The sequence below is a fragment of the Panulirus ornatus genome, chromosome 5, assembly GCF_036320965.1.
Source record: "Panulirus ornatus isolate Po-2019 chromosome 5, ASM3632096v1, whole genome shotgun sequence".
In the NCBI taxonomy this organism is placed as follows: Eukaryota; Metazoa; Arthropoda; class Malacostraca; order Decapoda; family Palinuridae; genus Panulirus; species Panulirus ornatus.
In genome coordinates this window covers 40134096-40155731 of record NC_092228.1, presented here as the reverse complement: position 1 = coordinate 40155731, position 21636 = coordinate 40134096, and the positions used below count along the sequence as shown (strand labels likewise).

Below are 21636 nucleotides of genomic sequence, written 5' to 3'. Positions count from 1 at the left end.
GAGAGTGAGAGAAAAAAGAGAGAGAGAGAGAAGATCATGCACACAAATGCACATGCTGGCAGGTGCTGTGGCAAGACAAGTCTGAAAGATGATAGCCATATTGAAAGGTGCTGCACACAGCCCTAACGTGGAATAAATGATTGATTTTAACTGTTTGCACAGTCAACAGTAAATATGGTGACGAAAGTAAAGCAGGCAGTTAGAGTGCTGGATTCTGACCAGCTCCCTGAGGCCAGGTCGTATTACGGTTGAAGTTAATGCTAATGTCTGTTTGATCCACTGGTAACTTTGTTAAACTGAATCTCAGCCTGAGTGTTGTCGAGCATGGTTTCCTTAACTCCTCCATTCAGCACATAATACACATTTCAATGAAATCTATGCATAGGCATCAAGTTCATAAAATACTGTAAGGAACTCTATAAGATTAAATCTTCATATTTTTCCATTATGAGTGAACCATGTCATAGGAGGCTTTATACATACTCAGTTCAAAATAGTTCTAGTTACCTATCTTTATACACATAATGATTCTTTTAACAAGTATCAATATCATGGAAATAAATATATCTCCCAGGATTTTAAAAATCTTACCTGGATAGTTTGACTCTGATCTGAGAATGGACTGTTGAAGAAAGTTGTGATGATTGTCATGAGTGAGTTGATCACATAGTTCTCCAGTGCTCTGTCAGAGGTAAACAATATTCACAATTTGAATAAAAAATATAGCCAAAATGCACAATGGTTTCAAGGAGTTTGTGCAGCATCAAAATATGTATCTGCCATCACACATATAAATCAAGTTAGCAAAATAAGCAATGCACAAATAATGGTAAAATGAAATAAGCACTGACATTACCAAGTCTGTGCAAGGTGAATATATCAGCAATACACAGTGGATTACTCTTACCCACTCCTATAGAAGTTAAAAAGTAGCTTCCTTTCTCAATATAATTTACGGTTGCCATTACCTACTTTACAAAATTCATCTCATTTTTACCTACATTTCTGTTTATGTCTGGCAGGACTAAAGTTGAACTGAATACAAGAACAGAGAAGGTGGGTCATAGAATAAGAGTCCTTGTGTTTCATACCCATTAAGGAATAAAGGATAACATAACAAACCTACAAAGAGTGCTAAAGGAAGTCAATTTCTTAAAAACAGGAAAAGGTCTGAAAGGAAAAGTGCATACAGGTATACAAAGTGAAAAACTGTACATATGATACATAATAAAAGATAAACTTTATGCAACATGACTCCAAGTTTCCACAGACATCAAAAGAGACTTTAGATACTGATGCAGTATAGGATGCAATCTTAATAACTGTATCTAAAGATGCCATTGATACCCATGCTCAATGCCATCTGTCTATCCATGTCTCCAAAGCCTCGCTGGGACTTCTCTCCTGGTGGGGGTAGCCACAGCAGATAAGTTTCCAAGCTGCCTTTCTGAACAAGCATCAGGCACTCACTCCACATAACCAAACTATTCCAAGATAATTCACTAAATCTACTCTATGAAACTACACCCCATTTCTTTCCCTATCTCTGACATATGACATATCCTATGAACTTCAGTAATCCTTACTTCATTACATCTGCTTACATTGCAAGCACCCTTTAACTACTTAATTTAAGCAGCCTCAATTCTGGAACTAAGTGCTCTATCCCAAAACCATTTTTCACATCCTTACATTAAGGTCAGCTAACTGCAGTTTCTTAGTCCTTTTTCAACATTTTTCTTTTTGCTACAAATGTTTGGTGCCATTTCCCACATTAGGGAGGTTGTACCAGGAACAGATGAAGAATAGACCTCATTCATTTGCATCCTTTCTCTAGTTGTTATGTGCAATGCACCAAAAACACAGCCCTTTATCCACAACCAAGCCCTACAGACCTTTCTAAGGTTTGGTATGAATGCTTCACATGCTTTTGCTCAGACCAACTGCTGACAACACGTCAACCCCTGTATGTGTTTGTTCATATTTTTCCTTTTAACAATCCTCGCCATGGATCCAATCAGGTTCCACCCTTAAAGAATTCTCTACTTAATTTCTTCTTTCCTTGAGCCATGTCTGCACAGTACTGAAACAAAACATATAAATACTCTATCCTCTCTGAACAGACCACCAACCTTACTATTTCTATCTATTCTGAAAATTATTGAAATACCTCCTACTTCACAATCCCACAAAAACTTATTGGATCAATATCAGTTAAAAAGAAATATTGTGTAATTTGGGTGATGCTAAAAGACAGAAAACAAAAGATAAACAGAAGAGACTGAACATACAAGAAAAGATTAACAATTAGGAATTAGACAAGATCATGATGAAAAACGTAGTACTGACAAAGAAATAATGGAATCTCATCACAGAGAACTGGGACTAGATATAAAGAAAGTAATACACAACACAAAAAATATTATGTGGACTACCGTCATTCTGTCCACAAACGCACAATCTCTCCTTGTCATACACACATAACACTTGACACCACCTAATTCACACAGCTAATTCTTTGTAACTACATTTCCTGCACAGCACTACACACTCGCCCTGCCTTTTTGGCAAAATGTTAGGTGCAATAGACAGAAGTAGTAGACAGGAACATTCAGACGGGAGAGTGTTGTCAAAACATAATGTAGAAGCAGTGGGTAGGAACATAAGGCAGGAGAATTAGGTAGAAGTAAGAGCATTACGTAGAAGCCTCAGCAAACACTACACAAGACTTGCCTTCAGCCAGTGACCTGTTAAGAATGAGGCACTAAAGGCCAAGAAGCAGCACTGGAGTTCATTGGTTACGTAGACTATAGCCATGGCCACCCCCTTCAGGGAGTTCCAGTTAGGCATAGGCAGCAGAGAAACAGATGGATGAGTGGAAAAGAACAAGAAATCCAAGGGTGGATCTTTTGAAATGGGATAAAAACATTGTTCAGACCCCTTGAGAATATACAAGATGTTAAGTGATCAGTTGAAGTCAGCGTTCAGCTCAAAAGAGAGAGAAGGTATAAAAGAGGGGGTAGTGATGCTATTTCCGGTGTGGTGGAGTAGTAGCAGGAATGGATGAAGGCAAGAAAGAATGAATATGTACATGTATAGATATGTATGTCTGTATGTGTATGTATATGTATGTTGATATGTATATGTATATATATATGTTCATGTCTGGGCATTTACATATGTATATGTGTGTGTATGGGCGTTTATGTATGTATATGTGCGTGTGAGTGGGTAAGCCATTCTTCATGTTTCCTGGCGCTACCTCACTGAAGTGGGAAACAGTGATTAAGTATAATAAAACATTGACAAAGAGGACATATGTGTCAGAGGTGGAGGGAACGAAGAGAAGTGAGAGACCAAATTGGAAGTGGAAGGATGGAGTGAAAAAGATTTTGAGTGATCGGGGCCTGAAAATGCAGGAAGGTGAAAGGCGGGCAAGGAATAGAGTGAATTGGATCGATGTGGTATACTGGGGTCGACGTGCTGTCAATGGATTGAATCAAGGCATGTGAAGTGTCTGGGGTAAACCATGGAAAGTTCTGTGGGGCCTGGATGTGGAAAGGGAGCTGTGGTTTCGGGCATTATTGCATGACAGCTGGAGATTGAGTGTGAGCGAATGGGGCCTTTGTTGTCTTTTCCTGGCGCTGCCTTGCGCACATGAGGGGGGAGGGGGATGTTATTCCATGTGTGGCGAGGTGGCAATGGGAATGAATAAAGGCAGACAGTGTGAATTGTGCGCATGTGTATATAATATGTCTGTGTGTGTGTATATATATGTGTACATTGAGATGTATGGGTATGTATATTTGCATGTGGGGACATGTATGTATATACATAAGTATGGGGGTGGGTTGGGCTATTTTCTTTCGTCTGTTTCCTTGCGCTACCTCGCAAACGCGGGAGACAGCGACAAAGCAAAATAAAAATAAAAAAATATGAAATATATGCGTATGTATATGAGCGTGTGTGGATGTATATGCATATACATGTGTATGTGGGTGGGTTGGGCCATTTTTTCATGTTTCCTTGTGCTACCTCGCTAACGCAGAGACAGCGACAAAGTATAATAATAATAATAATAATATAATAATAATAATAATAATAATAATTTTTTTTATACTATTCGCCATTATAATAATAATAATAATAATAATAATAATAATAATAATAATAATAATAATAATAATCATTAATCATTATGATGAAAATACAATAACAAATGAGACATCAGGAAAAAATAAAGATAAGATATGCAAAAAAATGTTTAATCAATATAATGAAAATTCAATCACAGTTATTGAAATACCATAAAAAAACATATGTAAGACAATAAATTGACACAGAGAATTCAGCATTACGACTGGAGGGAATTCCAGTCATTTTCTTAAAAAAAAAGACTGATTACAATAGCAAACGGAATGAAGTTAATACTCAGGCAAAGCCTAGATGAAAGCAGAATAACAGATATTCACTATCTCATTTTCTTCTTTCTCATCACCAAAGAAAATTTGGTAGCACTAGGTCTACTGTTGATCTCTCCTATGTGACTCACTTCTGGTCCTCCTCTCTGGGATTTTGATAAAAGTTTGTCATTACATTCAATATCTCAGGGGTACCTGACAGGGATTGGCAAAGTTTTTTCTACACTTGGCAAAGTTTTTTCTACACTACCTTCTTCAGGTTTTTCAACTTCTCTTTGTTCTCTAATGCAAAGTTTCCTCTCAGGCCATTCCATTGCAACTGTTGCTGATGGGAGATAATATTGTCTGCTTGCTCTATCATGGTAATAATTACACTTTATACACTTCAACTCACCTTCCCTCCTTCTGAAAGTAATTTTCTCTCTCAGACTGAATATGTTTCCTCTCTCAAATTAGATTTATGCAGCATCTCAGAATGGAAAATCAGTAACCCTAGTTAGATTTAACTCTTAAACTGTGACTACAAGAAACCTTTAATTTTTTCCATTCTTGTAGACAGTTTCCTGAGATAGTGAAGTAGCACCAGGAACATATGGAGAAATAGTCCCACTTGCTCAAGTCCACTCCCTAGCTGTCACAAGTAATACAGAAATCACATTCCCCATCCATAACCACGCTCCCACACCTTTCTGTGTTTTCACTTAAACACTTCATATTCCCTGGCTCAGTCCCTCAATAACATGCTGCCACTTTTTACCATATCACTCCATTTCACACTATCTTGTATATGCTTTAAACTCTCTTGGATGTTCAAACCCTAATCCCTCAAAACTTCTGTTATTCCATCCTTCCATCTACAAAAAAGTCTTTCCCCTTCTTGTATCTTCACTTTTTACACATACTCCCTCTTTGTCAACCTCTCTTCATTCATCCCCTCCTGATGTCCAAACCACTTCAGCATAACCTCTTCAGCTCTCTCAAGCATACTCTGCTACTACCATGCTTTTCTCTTACCCTATCACTTCTTAGTTGATCAATCCTTCTCCCACTACACACTGTCTTCAAATATTTTATTTCCAATACATGCACCCTCTTTTGTGCTTTTACCTCTAAGACCCATGCCTCACATCCATACAACACCACTGTGATTACCATATCATTAAACAACCCTATCTTTATCCTTAAAAACAGTGACATCTCTTACCGAACATTCCTCAATGCATCTAGGACCTTTGCCCCCCTTCCTTTTTTTTTTACCAACCCTATGGCTCACCTCAGTACTCATCATTCCACTCAATGCAATATCCAATCCTAGAAGTCTAAAGCCCTTCACTTCCACGAAGTTCTCTCTTATCTAAATTCACATCCCAACTAACCCGTCTCTCCCCATTGCTAAATCTAATAACCTTCATTTATTCACATTTACTCTAAGTTCTTTTTCTTAATACATTCTCCTAAACTTAAAAACCCACTTCTGGAATTTCTTACTTGAATCTGCCACAATGTCATCAACAAACAAGAACTTGCTCACCTCCCAAGCCATCCAGCCTATGACAAACTGCAGTACTTACCAAAAACCTCACATTGGCCTCCATTATCACTCCATTCACAAACATATCAAACAGCTATGGTGGTATCATACACTCCGGCAGCAGACCCCCACCTTTTACTACAACCACTCACTCACTTCTTCCTACTTGTGCACACACCTTACTCTCCTTGTACAAACTCCTCCAAGATTCTAACACCTTTTCTCTCAGTCCATATATTCTTAACACTACCCACAAAGAATCTCTATCAACGCTATCATACGCTTTCTCCAAATCCATAAATGCCACATGCAAATCCTTCTACTTCTCTGAGCATTTCTCATATAAATTCATCAAAGCAAATACCTGATCTACACATCCTCTACCACTACTGAAATCACAATGTTCCTCCCAAATCTGATGCTTTGTGCATGCCAATACCCTCTCAAACAACTTACCAAGTACATTCAACAAACTTCTATCTCTGTAATTCGAATATTTACTTTTGTTCAACATGCCTTTACACAGTGGCATTAATTATATAGCATTCTGCCAATCCTCAGGCACCTAAACATGATCTATATATACAATGAAAATCCTAACTAACCAACACACAGTCATCCCCTTTCTTAAGAAATTCTATCGGTAACCAATCCACTCCTGCCACACACACATATTCACTTTTTCACTTTTTGGACTTGCTCTCTAAAGCATGATCCAATAAAATATCAGAAGCTAGTTCTTTTCTCATCCTCTCTCCATTCAAAGAATACTAGCTTTCACCCTAATTTCTTTTAGTCTTGACAGAATCTTTCATTGCACTGGACTGTTGTATGTTACTTAATAAAAATATTCAGATAAAAAACAGAGAGAGGTTGAGATGAATCAAAAAAGATATATCTTAAATCTAATATCATAACTTTTTTGGTAAAGAACTTCCATCACAGTCATTGGAGTTATCTACTTTTCCTTTGCCTATTCTTGTTCAACATAAACTTTTTTTTTCAGTTTATGTAAGCGGAAGTGGATCATAGGGTGGGGGAGGGGGCGAAAATCCTGGGGGCCTTGAAGAATGTGTGGAAGTCGAGAACATTATCTCAGAAAGCAAAAATGGGTATGTTTGAAGGAATAGTGGTTCCAACAATGTTGTATGGTTGCGAGGCGTGGGCTATGGATAGAGTTGTGCACAGGAGGATGGATGTGCTGGAAATGAGATGTTTGAGGACAATGTGTGGTGTGAGGTGGTTTGATCGAGTGAGTAACGTAAGGGTAAGAGAGATGTGTGGAAATAAAAAGAGCGTGGTTGAGAGAGCAGAAGAGGGTGTTTTGAAGTGGTTTGGGCACATGGAGAGGATGAGTGAGGAAAGATTGACCAAGAGGATATATGTGTCGGAGGTGGAGGGAACAAGGAGAAGAGGGAGACCAAATTGGAGGTGGAAAGATGGAGTGAAAAAGATTTTGTGTGATCGGGGCCTGAACATGCAGGAGGGTGAAAGGAGGGCAAGGAACAGAGTGAATTGGAGCGATGTGGTATACCGGGGTTGACGTGCTGTCAGTGGATTGAAGCAGGGCATGTGAAGCGTCTGGGGTAAACCATGGAAAGCTGTGTAGGTATGTATATTTGCGTGTGTGGACGTATGTATATACATGTGTATGGGGGGGGTTGGGCCATTTCTTTCGTCTGTTTCCTTGCGCTACCTCGCAAACGCGGGAGACAGCGACAAAGTATAATAAATATATAAATATAATGTTTAATGTAATCTTGGGCAGTACCTACAGATATATGGGGTATAATAAAAGACCATTCAAGCCAAATATGCAAGTTCCATACTGAAGAAACTGCTCACTTACTACTCAACTGTTTTCAACTCACACAGGTATATACACATCATCACACTTCCCAACATGTGGTTCTGCCCAGTGGACATGACCAACTTTCCAAGTACTGTTGAGTCCCCATAAAATGGGATCTAGGGGTAAGAAAGTAAAAGTGGAGTAACAAAACATCCATGACACTAAAACATCCTAAGGACCTCTCATACATGTCAGTAAACTGGCTGAGCAGGCCAAGGCAATTTGATACAAATCATGAACAAAGAAAACTTAATCTTGTGGCACTGATTTAACCAATTTACAACTGGACCCAACATGGAAAAATATGAAACTTACTTGTCAGCATGTCTGCGGTCAGGTGGAGCTGTGGCCACTCGACCCATGTCCACCAAAAATGACTTCTCAAACAAGCTCCAGATGTGATGAGAGTTGTATATTTCCTTCATCTCAACCTCAGTGTCAATGTAACAATGGTTGAGGAAATTGATGTAAGCTTCTTTAACCTAAATGGACATATCTAACATTAGATGGATGCAAGTCCTTAAAATAACATTAACCAAGATTAAAGCAATGCATTTAGTAAACTATCCAAGAGGCAAACATTATCAGAAATAATATGCCCTGAAAACAAGTACTCATTTTCTAAGACATGCAAAATTAATCTACATTTTAGCCTAAACACTCCACATGAGATCACATTTTTTAATAACTGATTCAGCTAAATCTTCTTATAAGGAAAATGAAAAACATGTCTCAGTCAAGAGGTACTTTACACAACTGCCCAACCCAAAGTACACAGACAACTTGGTCAATAAACAATTCATAAAAAATATATCCCTCAGATGATTCACGCAGATCACTCTGCTCCTACATATTCTTTTTCTTAATATTCAATTTGCTCCTACATATTCTTTTTCTTAATATTCAATTTGCTTCTACATATTCTTTTTCTTAATATTCAATTTACTTGTACATATATATCAAGATTTTTGGGAAAATTTTTGTCCTTAATACTTTTCATGTGCCCCTTCCCTCCGAAATTAAATGGCACTAACACACCACACAAACCTCGCACAACACACTTGGATGACTTCAATCAATGGCATCTTCTTTCCCACTCAGTATTGCAATAGTGACAATAACAATCAAATAAAGCATCTGACGCCATCAAAAACTTATCCCTGTAGAATGAAAAAAGTGGTTGGCCAACTTCATAGCTAGCCATCAACTTACTCTTTAACAAAGGCTTCAGTTCTAAAATCCTTAAGCTCTGTAATGGAGTTCCCTAATAATCGGTTCTCTCCCTAGCTCTCTTCCTATACATGACCTTCTATTAACCCCTGCAGGTCAAGGTATGAAGGTCTTCTCAAACAAAAGAGAAACTTAAAACATCACAGCAATTGTCACAAAACAGGCAGCAAAAAACATCTAACACTACATCACATAATTGGAGCCCTAGCTTATCAAGAACAAAAAGTCAGCATTACCACAGAAAAGTAATCCTTTCTACATGACACAATTGGGGCACTAGCTTACCCAGAACAAAGTGTCAGCATTACCACAGTAATCCTTATAACTCCAAGCAAACAAGATTCCATCCTGCAACTACCCATCACCTTGAATTGCGAAATTACTCTCATGAAATTCAAACCATTCTGGGTATATGAGTGAAAAACAAAATTTACTCTCAAAAACAACACAAAAGTAACAAACAAACTGATAAACTTCAGAACACTTACTGGTTCAAGATTTGGAGCAGAAAAAGAATCCATTAGTAACCTTTAAAAGCAGTTCAATCAATCCACCCTAAATTAAGCTTCACCAAGTAAAAATCCACCTTAGAACATTCAGAACACTCTCTGGCTGCTTAGCAACTTCAAGCACTGTAACATTTGCATGAAACAAATATTTCCCAATGCAATCCCATCAATCCCTGCAAAGAGCACTCACCCCTTCTCATCCAAACTAATCCATAACCCACCACAAACCCTTGTCAAAATAAATAACTGACACCTGCCTCATACTTCAGGAACCTAAACACAAATATCTCTCACAACCCCATCAAATACAATAATGACAAAACATATTACATACTGAAATAACCCAACAAGCACTAAACAAAAGTCTTCCTAATCCAGTCTTAAATGCCATCCCATGAGACATCCATCCACCAGACACTAAACTTCAGACATACATGAAACTTATTTCCCTGTGTGCTCCAAACATCAGTTACTGCTCCAACATTACAACGCCATTTCAAAATGTCACAAGATCCTCATGCCACAATGCAACCACTACAAAAGAAAGCACTGAATACTTTTAGTGTAACTGCTCTGCACTCTTCTCACATGGAGAAAAACAAATACAATATCACCACATCTTATGAACAATGGTCCCACCCAATGGATGCAGCAGGTTTCCTGAGTGCTTCCTGAGGAAGGAGGGTAAGGTAAGGTATACAGTCTTGAATCCTGAAATCATCTGAATCTTAGTGATTTCCAAAATTTAAAAGAGGACTTTCAGAGGTTATTCTGTACCTTGTCCTCTTCCCATCTTCACAAAGAAGCACCAAGAACTGCTGAATGACAGTCCCACTTGCACAAATCTAGTCTGTAGATATCACATATCATGTACTGAAAATAAGGTCTCTACTTTGCTGCCATGCCTCACAAATTACTCAAATTCCTACATAAAATGAAGTTTTCTTAATCAACTAAATGTGATATGTTCCTCTATCAAGTAATCACTATAATGCATAACAAGAAATGGCTTAACTCTTGGCATTTGTTGGCACTGATGTTTATAATGAAAGCACCAGACACCTACTGTTAGATCAATCAAAGCTACATTGAATCATTACCGATTATGATTTATGTATTTCCGCTCTGGCGAGAGATAATTTAATCAGAGCATATTTACTGTGTTTACATTTGGTATACAGGAATTGTAGAAGTCAGTTGAATATTTTCTAAATGTCCAAAATTTTTGCTCACTGTAACTAGATATGATAAGGGAATCAAAATATTCATTAATCCAAGAAAGATATTCCAAGCAAAAAGGAATTACTGTTACATTATGATCCAAACATGGAAATAACCAGTATTGCTATATCTAGTAAATGGCATGGTTATGGGCATCACACGAGAAACTCACCGATAACATAAAGTGAAAAACAAATGTACACTTATTAAAAATAAAAGGGTTGACTGGGCAGTGTAGGGAACTTGGAGCTGGTGGCATTAATGGATGGGGAGGGTATAGGAGTCATGCAATCTGATTTTTAACTTTCATTGAGAGTAGTCTTTGATGCTGCCAAAGGGAAGGAGCTCACAAAACATTTGCATGCCCCAGGAGTAGGAATGATATTATATAATATCCTCGAACTTTAGCTCCAAGGTGGGTAACTTCTTAAAATGACAGTCAAGGAACATCAAATAGTAGTAAAATACCTTATACTAGAGACTAATTCACAGGAAACACCTATGTCAAGGAGTTAATAAACAATGAAAAGAAATATAACATACAGAAAATGCTGTGTAACAAAGGAAAAGAGAATTAAATCATTTGTAAACATTGTTATGGATGAGTAAGCACACCAGAAACTGTATATCACTATAACATCTATCACTTTAACAGTTACAATACCTCAATAATACACTCAGGGTGTGTCACAACCGATACAATGTCGTCAAGTGTAATAAGACTGTGACATTTAATCTCCGTGTAAACGTTCTTGCCTTCAGTCAAGTCGGCCAGTAGGTTAACAAGTTCAATGTGGCACCTAAGGGGAATGAAATAATCTGAATACCATTTTCAGTGTCATATGAAAACTTGGGTAATAATCTTTGAAGAGGATCAGCAAACTCAGGCAAGACACTGCGGCCAACGTCCAAAAATAAATCCTAGAGAATTATTATGTTAATGTTTATATCAAGAGGGATGATTAATTGCTTCAAACATGGATTCTATCATAACAATAAGTGGTCCACAAACATCTGGACTGACAATGTGCTGTTAGCTTCAAAAATCACATCATACAAAAATTTATCTAAATACTTAAATGCTCCTGTATTAAATGCAAGCTAAGAGAATTAATGCATCATGAACAATGATTTGAAGGATATGTTAATTGGACATAAGCAAACTTTCTATATGACACATAATGTAACCCACAAAAGACTGCAATAAATCATTCCTCTTGTAGCAGAAATAACCTACTTATATTTCCCTCCAACGATAAGGAACTACCAACCAACAAACACCCTTCCACATGCCCCAACATCATCTGAACCATCATTACCTCAGGGATACAATCCTTGTGCTCTACCATAGCCACAATGTCATCCAAAGGTAACAGACTGTGACATTTGATCTCTGTAGAAGCATTCTTTCCCTCAGTACAGCAGGCCAACAGTTTCACCAGTTCTATGTGGTACCTGTAAGGTGGCTCTTGAAGTTATACAAATTGATTTTTCTCTCTCTACATACATATGTATATTGTTTATCACTCCCAAGTATTCAGACATTATAGGTAAGAAGCTCTCAGGATTGTACAAAGAAAAAAAAAAAATCTATGAAAATCACAGCAAGTATATCTAATATGAATTCATGAAGACTATCACCACCCTCACACTAAAAACAAAACTTTCTAGCAGGTATATCAATAATACTAAAATCAAGCATCTTTCCTATACTACCAGAATGAGTTATAGGTTTCTACAGTGAGGTACAAAGAAGAACAAGGAGGAATAAATAAAGGCAAACTTAAGGATATATGGGCGGAAGAGTTAGCAGTTAAGAGCTAAGGTTGGAGATGGGTTGCTCTATCTTAATGGCTGTTTAATTTCTAAATGAAAGACATATGAAGATCTTTTCAAGTAATACACATGTAGTGAAAATGAGATGAGAGACAAAGTGGGGATTCTGTTGTAAGCTGATGATACAGAATTACTGGGTGAAATGGAAGAGGAACAGGAAGATATGAATAGAGAAATTTGTGTATGTTAAAAGAGGAAATTGAAAGTAAGTGCATGAAAGAACAAATAATGCAAGATTCACCAATATGGTAAAATGACAGAAAAGATTCAGCCTTTCTAGTACCTACAGATTATTCAAATAAAAATGGAGGGGATATTGATGGAAAGATATCTAATGATAAAATATAAACATGTGATAGACTAAGGAAGGTTACTAGAAGATATATGATTTACTGGCGCAGCAATCTCTTTATATATTTTTTTCATTACACTTAGTCGCTGTCGCCAGTGTTAGTGAGGTAGCACAAGGAAACAGAAGAAAGAATGGCCCAATCCACCCACATACACATGCATATACATAAAAACCAACACACGCACATATACATACCTATACATTCCAACGGATACATACATATACATATATACACATGCGCGTGCGAGGTAGCTCTAGGAAAAGACGACAAAGGCCACATTCATTCACACTCAGTCTCTAGCAGTCATGTGTAATGCACCAAAACCACAGCTCCCTTTTCACATCCAGGTCCCACAAAACTTTCCATGGTTTACCCCAGACGCTTCATATGCCCTGGTTCAATCCATTGACAGCATGTCGACCCCAGTATACCATATCGTTCCAATTCACTCTATTCCTTGCACATCTTTCACCCTCCTGTATGTTCAGGCCCTGATCACTCAAAATCTTATTCACTCCATCCTTCCATCTCCCACTTCTCATTCCCTCTACCTCTGACACATATATCCTCTTTGTCAATCTTTCCTCACTCATTCTCTCCAAGAGACCAAACCATTTCAATACACCCTCTTCTACTCTCACAACCACACTCTTTTTATTACCACACATCTCTCTTACCCTTTCATTACTTACTCAATCAAACCACCTCACACCACATATTGTCCTCAAATATTCATTTCCAACACATCCACCCTCCTCCGCATAACCCTATCTATAGCCCATGCCTCACAACCATACAACATTGTTGGAATCACTAGGGGGTGACTGTGTTGTTGACTGGCTGGTAAGGATATTCAATGTATGTATGGTTCATGGTGAGGTGCCTGGGGATTGGAGGAATGCATGCATAGTGCCATTGTACAAAAGGAAAGGGGATAAAGGTGAGTGTTCAAATAGAGTTGATTGAGATGCTTTGTGGAAGGTATTAAGAGTATATGGTGTGGGAGGCAAGTTGCTAAAAACATTGAAAAGTTTTTATCAAGGATGTAAGGCATGTGTATGAATAGGAAGAAAGAAAAGTGATTGGTTCCCAGTGAATGTCGGTTTGTGGCAGGGGTACGTGATGTCTCCATGGTTGTTCAATTTGTTTATAAATGGGGTTGTTAGGGAAGTGAATGCAAGAGTTTTGGAGAGAGGGGCAAGTATGCATTCTGTTGTGGATGAGAGGGCTTGGGAAGTGAGTTAGTTGTTTGCTGATCATACAGTGCTGGTGGCTGATTCGGGTGAGAAACAGCAGAAGTTGGTGACTCAGTTTCTAAAGTGTGTGAAAGAAGAAAGCTGAGAGTGAATGTGAAGAGCAAGGTTATTAGGTTCAGTAGGGTTGAGGGACAAGATAATTGGGAGCAATCTGCTACATGGCATAATTCTGCCTTCTTTATGATTCTGCATTCTCTGATATATTGGATCAATATTAGGGGACATATAAAAATGTAAGGCATGTGTACGTGTAGGAAGAGAGGAAAGTGATTGGTTCTCAGAGAATGTAGGTTTGCGGCAGGGGTGTGTGATGTCTCCATGGTTGTTTAATTTGTTTATGGATGGGGTTGTTAGGGAGGTGAATGCAAGAGTTTTGGAAAGAGGGGCAAGTATGAAGTCTGTTGTGGATGAGAGAGCTTGGGAAGTGAGTCAGTTGTTGTTCGCTGATGATACAGCGTTGGTAGCTGATTCATGTGAGAAACTGCAGAAGCTGGTGACTGAGTTTGGTAAAGTGTGTGAAAGAAGAAAGTTAAGAGTAAATGTGAATAAGAGCAAGGTTATTAGGTACAGTAGGGTTGAGGGACAAGTCAATTGGGAGGTAAGTTTGAATGGAGAAAAACTGGAGGAAGTAAAGTGTTTCAGATATCTGGGAGTGGATCTGGCAGCGGATGGAACCATGGAAGCGGAAGTGAATCATAGGGTGGGGGAGGGGGCGACAATCCTGGGAGCCTTGAAGAATGTGTGGAAGTCGAGAACATTATCTCGGAAAGCAAAAATGGGTATGTTTGAAGGAATAGTGGTTCCAACAATGTTGTATGGTTGCGAGGCGTGGGCTATGGATAGAGTTGTGCGCAGGAGGATGGATGTGCTGGAAATGAGATGTTTGAGGACAATGTGTGGTGTGAGGTGGTTTGATCGAGTAAGTAACGTAAGGGTAAGAGAGATGTGTGGAAATAAAAAGAGCGTGGTTGAGAGAGCAGAAGAGGGTGTTTTGAAATGGTTTGGGCACATGGAGAGAATGAGTGAGGAAAGATTGACCAAGAGGATATATGTGTCGGAGGTGGAGGGAACGAGGAGAAGTGGGAGACCAAATTGGAGGTGGAAAGATGGAGTGAAAAAGATTTTGTGTGATCGGGGCCTGAACATGCAGGAGGGTGAAAGGAGGGCAAGGAATAGAGTGAATTGGATCGATGTGGTATACCGGGGTTGACGTGCTGTCAGTGGATTAAAACAGGGCATGTGAAGCGTCTGGGGTAAACCATGGAAAGCTGTGTAGGTATGTATATTTGCGTGTGTGGATGTATGTATATACATGTGTATGGGGGTGGGTTGAGCCATTTCTTTCGTCTGTTTCCTTGCGCTACCTTGCTAACGCGGGACACAGCGACAAAGCAAAAAAAAAAAAAATATGTAAGGGGAAGAATGTGTGCAATGATATGTGCAAGGGAAGCATGTAAGCACAGGGTTAAGTGGAGAGTCTTTTGCTGTGGTAACCCCTTTGATGGGAGTTCTTAGAAGGAATGAATGAAACAGATATAGACAAAGAGAGAGACTGAGAGGATATATATTTCTTTTTATTCATAATTCCCCAAAGAAATGTTTGAGGACAATATGTAGTGTGAACTGGTTTGATCAAGTAAGTAATGAAAGGGTAAGAGAGAAGTGTGGTAATAAAAAGAATGTGGTTGAGGGAACTGGTGAGGGTGTGCTAAAATGGTTTGGACATATGGAGAGAATGAGTAAGGACAGGTTGACAACGAGGATATATAAGTCAGAAGTGGAGGGAACATGGAGAACAGGGAGACCAAATTGGAGATGGAAGGATAATGAAAAGGAAGGATAGTGAAGAGATTTTGAATGATTAGGGCCTGAACATGCAGGAGGGTGAAAGGTGTGCTGAGGACTGAATGAACTGGAATATTGTAGTATACAGGGGTATACAGGGGTTGACATGCTATCAATGGGCTGAGCCAGGGTATGTGAAATATCCAAAGTAAACCACAGCAAGGTCTGTGGAGTCTGGTTGTGGATAGACAGCTGTAGTTTTAGTGCATTACACATGACAGAGAATCAATGTGAGAGGATGTGGCCTTTCTTCATCTGCTCCTGGTGCTACCTCATTAAAGCAAGAAAAAGTGAGAAAAAAATCTTTTGAGTCCTGTTGTTAGCCAGAACCTTCTTCTAATGGCTTTTGCAGCCAAGGGCTGCACTACTTCTTGTAGCTGAGAAATGGAAATGTACATTCCTTTGGAGTAAGTAGTTCTCTCCAGAGACTGTACTCCCATTGATATAGCCTTACCAAAGGTGACTTTTAACAAGCAGTGTAACCTTTCGCAGGTAGAGTCTGTTAACACGACAGGAATATATGGTAATAGTAAGCAGAAAAATGAAAATGTTAAAATGAGCTAGTGAAAATAAAAGTCACTTAAACTGAAGAATAGTATGCTGCATTAGTTTGGAAAATCTGAATAGGACAGAACTGGAGAGAATGATGTCTGACTGTTTACCTGGAAGGAAGGAAGGAAAGTGAAGGAGGAACAGGAGCAAGGTGAAAATTCATTATGAGAGAATAGGTAGTTGATGAATGTGTATTCTTTTATGGTTCTGTGAAAAGGTATGGTTGCAAAGAGATAACAGTTTATGCCACCTACTGTATGATGGAAGATAGCATTTTTGACACAAGATGATTCTGCATATTGCAAATGATACTTAGCCTTGTTTCTTGTCACTGGAGAGAAAAAGCATATGCTATAAGGGGTTATTTGTGGCTCAAAAAGTTGTACAATGACATGAAGGTAAAGATGTAAAGTTCTGTGTACTGTCAAAATCTCAAACCTCTAGTCAAACCACTTGGGGTCAAGAATAAAACCACTTTAGATGGATGCATAGACAGATGAGACAAAACTGTTTAAATAAGAGTGAATTAGTTTTTTGGGATTGCAAAAAAATGCATGTGCTTAGCCCTTAAATAACAGCCAACATACTTTTTTAAGAGTGAATTAGTCTCCCATTTTTTGAGATGGCAATAAAAATGCAAGTGCTTAGTGCTTAAACACCAGCCAACATATTTTTTTTGTGTATGTATGTGTGTGTGTGTTAGGAGGTTGTCCATGGAATTAACTTGCTTGAAGTGATGGCTGTAAAATCTCTCAACTCCCTTTTTCCATTTAACTAATCTCTGATTAAAACACTAAGAACACATCAAAAGACTTCCTCAACCAAAGAAATAACTTGAGCCTTAGCAAACACTGCGCTACAGTTGCTCTCTGCCAGTGGCCTGTTACAGGTGAGGCACTAAAGGCTAAGAAGCAGCACTGAAGTCCACTAGTTAGGAGACTATTGCCATGGCCACCCCTCTGAGGGAGTTCCAATTGGAACGGGCATCAGAGATATAGATAGATTGATAGAAGAAATAAACTTGGTTAATCACCTCTCTCTAAAAAACTTGCTTTCTGTGAAGATCCATCACTGACAAGTTACAGATTTACTACCACTAAAAGAATGCTTGTTTATCCTTCATAATGATCACTTTTGTAAGATACAACACCTTTCAGAAGACATATCTATGGCAACTAATGACAATGATCAATAAAAAAAGCTTGTGTACCTTTCTCTCCCTTTGCATGTCCTCAGAATATGCAGCTTCACTCTTCCCATACTTCAACAAATGCAAGGAGGATCTCAATTTTAGAAAAAAATCTTAAAAAAATAAAACCTTATTGCATTAAAGGTATGCCACCAGAAGTATTAAAAATGAAAAATTAATTCCTTTGCGTAGCTTTGCTTTACCACGGTGGACTGATGGAACTGATGAAAGCTACACAGCACCTACCTAAAAAAGCGATACACAAAAATGTGAAAAAATATACTGTACATTACTACAGTAAACATCACAAACATAAACCATATAAATTACTTTCCATTTATATATACAATAAACAAGCTGATACTGCCATAAACACAGAGAAAAATACTTGTAGTAAGTAAACAAGAAATTACAGATACCTGAGTGGACTGCTATCATCAAAGTCCATTCTGTTGCGGTCTGCTTTCATCATTTCAATAAACATGTTGAATGAAGCCCTTTCATTGTAGAATACTAGCACATCTTCACCAGCATTCACCAGCTTTAATAATACAAAAGGCCACATTGTGTAAATAATGCCACAAAAGAATAGTGTCATTATCTTCATAGAAACCTGATGCCATCTAAAATTCTATATTCAATGAAAAACAAGAAACTTTCTAGTTGTGATGGTTAGTTCTATCACCTACTATCTTGTAATACAAATAACAAACTAACAAATGATGGAAAACAGTCCTTGTAATATGCATCATATATCTATTTTTTCACTTAAAAGCAAATGGATTTGTATGTAGCATTTATGGATCTGGAGAAGGCATATGATAGAGTTCATAGAGATGCTCTGTGGAAGGTACTAAGAATATATGGTGTGGGAAGCAAGTTGTTAGAAGCAGTGAAAAGTTTTTATCGAGGATGTAAGGCATGTGTATGTGTAGGAAGAGAGGAAAGTGATTGGCTCTCAGTGAATGTTGGTTTGCGGTAGGGGTGTGTGTGATGTCTCCATGGTTGTTTAATTTGTTTATGGATGGGGTTGTTAGGGAGGTGAATGCAAGAGTTTTGGAAAGAGGGGCATGTATGCAGTCTGTTGTGGATGAGAGAGCTTGGGAAGTGAGTCAGTTGTTGTTTGCTGATGATACAGCACTGGTGGCTGATTCCTGTGAGAAACTGCAAAAGCTGGTGACTGAGTTTGGTAAAGTGTGTGAAAGAAGAAAGTTAAGAGTAAATGTGAATAAGAGCAAGGTTATTAGGTACAGTAGGGTTGAGGGACAAGTCAATCGGAAGGTAAGTTTGAATGGAGAAAAACTGGAGGAAGTAAAGTGTTTTAGATATCTGGGAGTGGATTTGGCAGCAGATGGAACCATGAAAGCAGAAGTGAATCAGAGGGTCGGGGAGGGGGTGAAAGTTCTAGGAGCATTGAAGAATGTGTGGAAGTCGAGAACATTATCTCGGAAAGCAAAAATGGGTATGTTTGAAGGAATAGTGGTTCCGACAATGTTGTATGGTTGCGAGGCATGGGCTATGGACAGAGTTGTGCGCAGGTGGGTGGATGTGCTGGAAATGAGATGTTTGAGGACAATGTGTGGCGTGAGGTGGTTTGATCGAGTAAGTAATGTAAAGGTAAGAGAGATGTGTGGAAATAAAAAGAGCGTGGTTGAGAGAGCTGAAGAGGGTGTTTTGAAATGGTTTGGGCACATGGAGAGAATGAGTGAGGAAAGATTGACCAAGAGGATATATGTGTCGGAGGTGGAGGGAACGAGGAGAAGTGGGAGACCAAATTGGAGGTGGAAAGATGGAGTGAAAAAGATTTTGAGTGATCAGGGCCTGAACATGCAGGAGGGTGTAAGGCGGGCAAGGAATAGAGTGACTTGGATCGATGTGGTATACCGGGATTGACGTGCTGTCAGTGGATTGAATCAGGGCATGTGAAGCGTCTGGGGTAAACCATGGAAAGTTGTGTGGGGCCTGGATGTGGAAAGGGAGCTGTGGTTTTGGGCATTATTGCATGACAGCTAGGGCCTCTGTTGTCTTTTCCTAGCGCTACCTCGCACACATGAGGAGGGAGGGGGATGGTATTCCATGTGTGGCGAGGTGGCGATGGGAATGAATAAAGGCAGACAGTGTGAATTGTGTGCATGGGTATATATGTATGTGTCTGTGTGTGTATATATATGTGTGCATTGAGATGTATAGGTATGTATATTTGCATGTGTGGACGTGTATGTATATACATGTGTATGGGGGTGGGTTGGGCCATTTCTCTCGTCTGTTTCCTTGCGCTACCTCGCAAACGCGGGAGACAGCGACAAAGCAAAATAAATAAATAAAATAAATATATATATAGATAGATAGATAGATAGATAGATAGATAGATTCATACATACATACATACATACATATCTAACCTCATCACACTGTCATATTGTGCCTTATCACATTGCAATCTGCCTCACTGAACACTACCATACATGTGCTTGGTCACACTACCATGTCCCAAATTTTCCTATATCATCCTGCTTCTTTTAAACTAACATATGCTGCAATGATTACATTCTAATATCACACTATGTTCACAACATTCTATCATCTTGCTTAAAATAAAAAATCCTTTTTCACAAACATCATCATGAAATACTTTACCTATTTCATCAAACCATACCTCATCTATCAATCTCTCTCTCTAATTAATATCCATTATCACTGGGAACTCTCATGGAGATGGCATTGGCAAAAGAATCTCCATGACCAGTGAATTCCAGTGCTGCTTCTTAACCTCAGGTGCCTCACCTTTCACTAGCCACTGGCAGAAGGCAATTCCAGAACTGTGTTTCCAAAGGCTCCTACCTTATGTTCCACCTAACTACATCTACCTCATGTTCCATCCTACTACTACTTCTTAATGCTCCAACCTAATGTTCCTACCTATTACTCCTACCTAAAGTTTCTACCAAATCCTCCTGCCTTATGTTCCCACCAACTACTTCTGTCTATGATTACATTCTAATATCACACTATGTTCACAACATTCTATCATCTTGCTTAAAATAAAAAATCCTTTTTCACAAACATCATCATGAAATACTTTACCTATTTCATCAAACCATACCTCATCTATCAATCTCTCTCTCTAATTAATATCCATTATCACTGGGAACTCTCATGGAGATGGCATTGGCAAAAGAATCTCCATGACCAGTGAATTCCAGTGCTGCTTCTTAACCTCAGGTGCCTCACCTTTCACTAGCCACTGGCAGAAGGCAATTCCAGAACTGTGTTTCCAGAGGCTCCTACCTTATGTTCAACCTAACTACATCTACCTCATGTTCCATCCTACTACTACTTCTTAATGCTCCACCCTAATGTTCCTACCTATTACTCCAACCTAAAGTTTCTACCAAATCCTCCTGCCTTATGTTCCCACCAACTACTTCTGTCTACTGCTCGTACCATATTGCCAAGAGGCTGGGATAATGCACAGCACTCACCACAGGAAAATCTAGAGTTACAAAGAATAAGTTGTGTGGGTTAAGTGTTGCTAAGTTTTTTGTACAACAAGGAGAGATTGTATGTTGTGGACAGAATGCCAGCAGTTCATGTGTGGGTGAGGCAAAAAGAAAATACAGCCACCTGGGTCAGAGGAGTGCAACCCGACAACCACTGAAGTGCTGGCTCACTACATAATTGTCACTAACCCTCCTACTACCTAAGTGGGTAATACCAGTCATATACTTCCCTAATCAGTGGTTGCCTACCATCTACTACTTACCACCATATCTCATCCATACCAAAGAACATCATCATACTTTCATCACACAATCAATTTCACATTTTGATTTCCTTCATT

The 21636-nt window shown here is 38.8% G+C and overlaps 2 protein-coding genes across 3 annotated transcripts in view; one reads left to right on the top strand and one right to left on the bottom strand.

Moving 5' to 3' along the window:
* The window catches only part of Itpr (Inositol 1,4,5,-trisphosphate receptor), a 266291-nt gene that overhangs the window by 104889 nt on the left and 139766 nt on the right, over positions 1-21636 (bottom strand). Inside the window, exons 30-33 of the mRNA XM_071662011.1 lie at positions 18215-18336; positions 12084-12219; positions 8120-8286; positions 592-682 (exon numbers count right to left, since the gene is read on the bottom strand). Of these exons, the coding sequence (XP_071518112.1) occupies positions 592-682; positions 8120-8286; positions 12084-12219; positions 18215-18336 (516 nt within the window). The remainder of the gene's footprint in view (positions 1-591; positions 683-8119; positions 8287-12083; positions 12220-18214; positions 18337-21636) is intronic.
* LOC139748689 (prolyl endopeptidase) overlaps positions 1-21636 on the top strand; it is a 245071-nt gene that overhangs the window by 148558 nt on the left and 74877 nt on the right. The window lies entirely within an intron of this gene.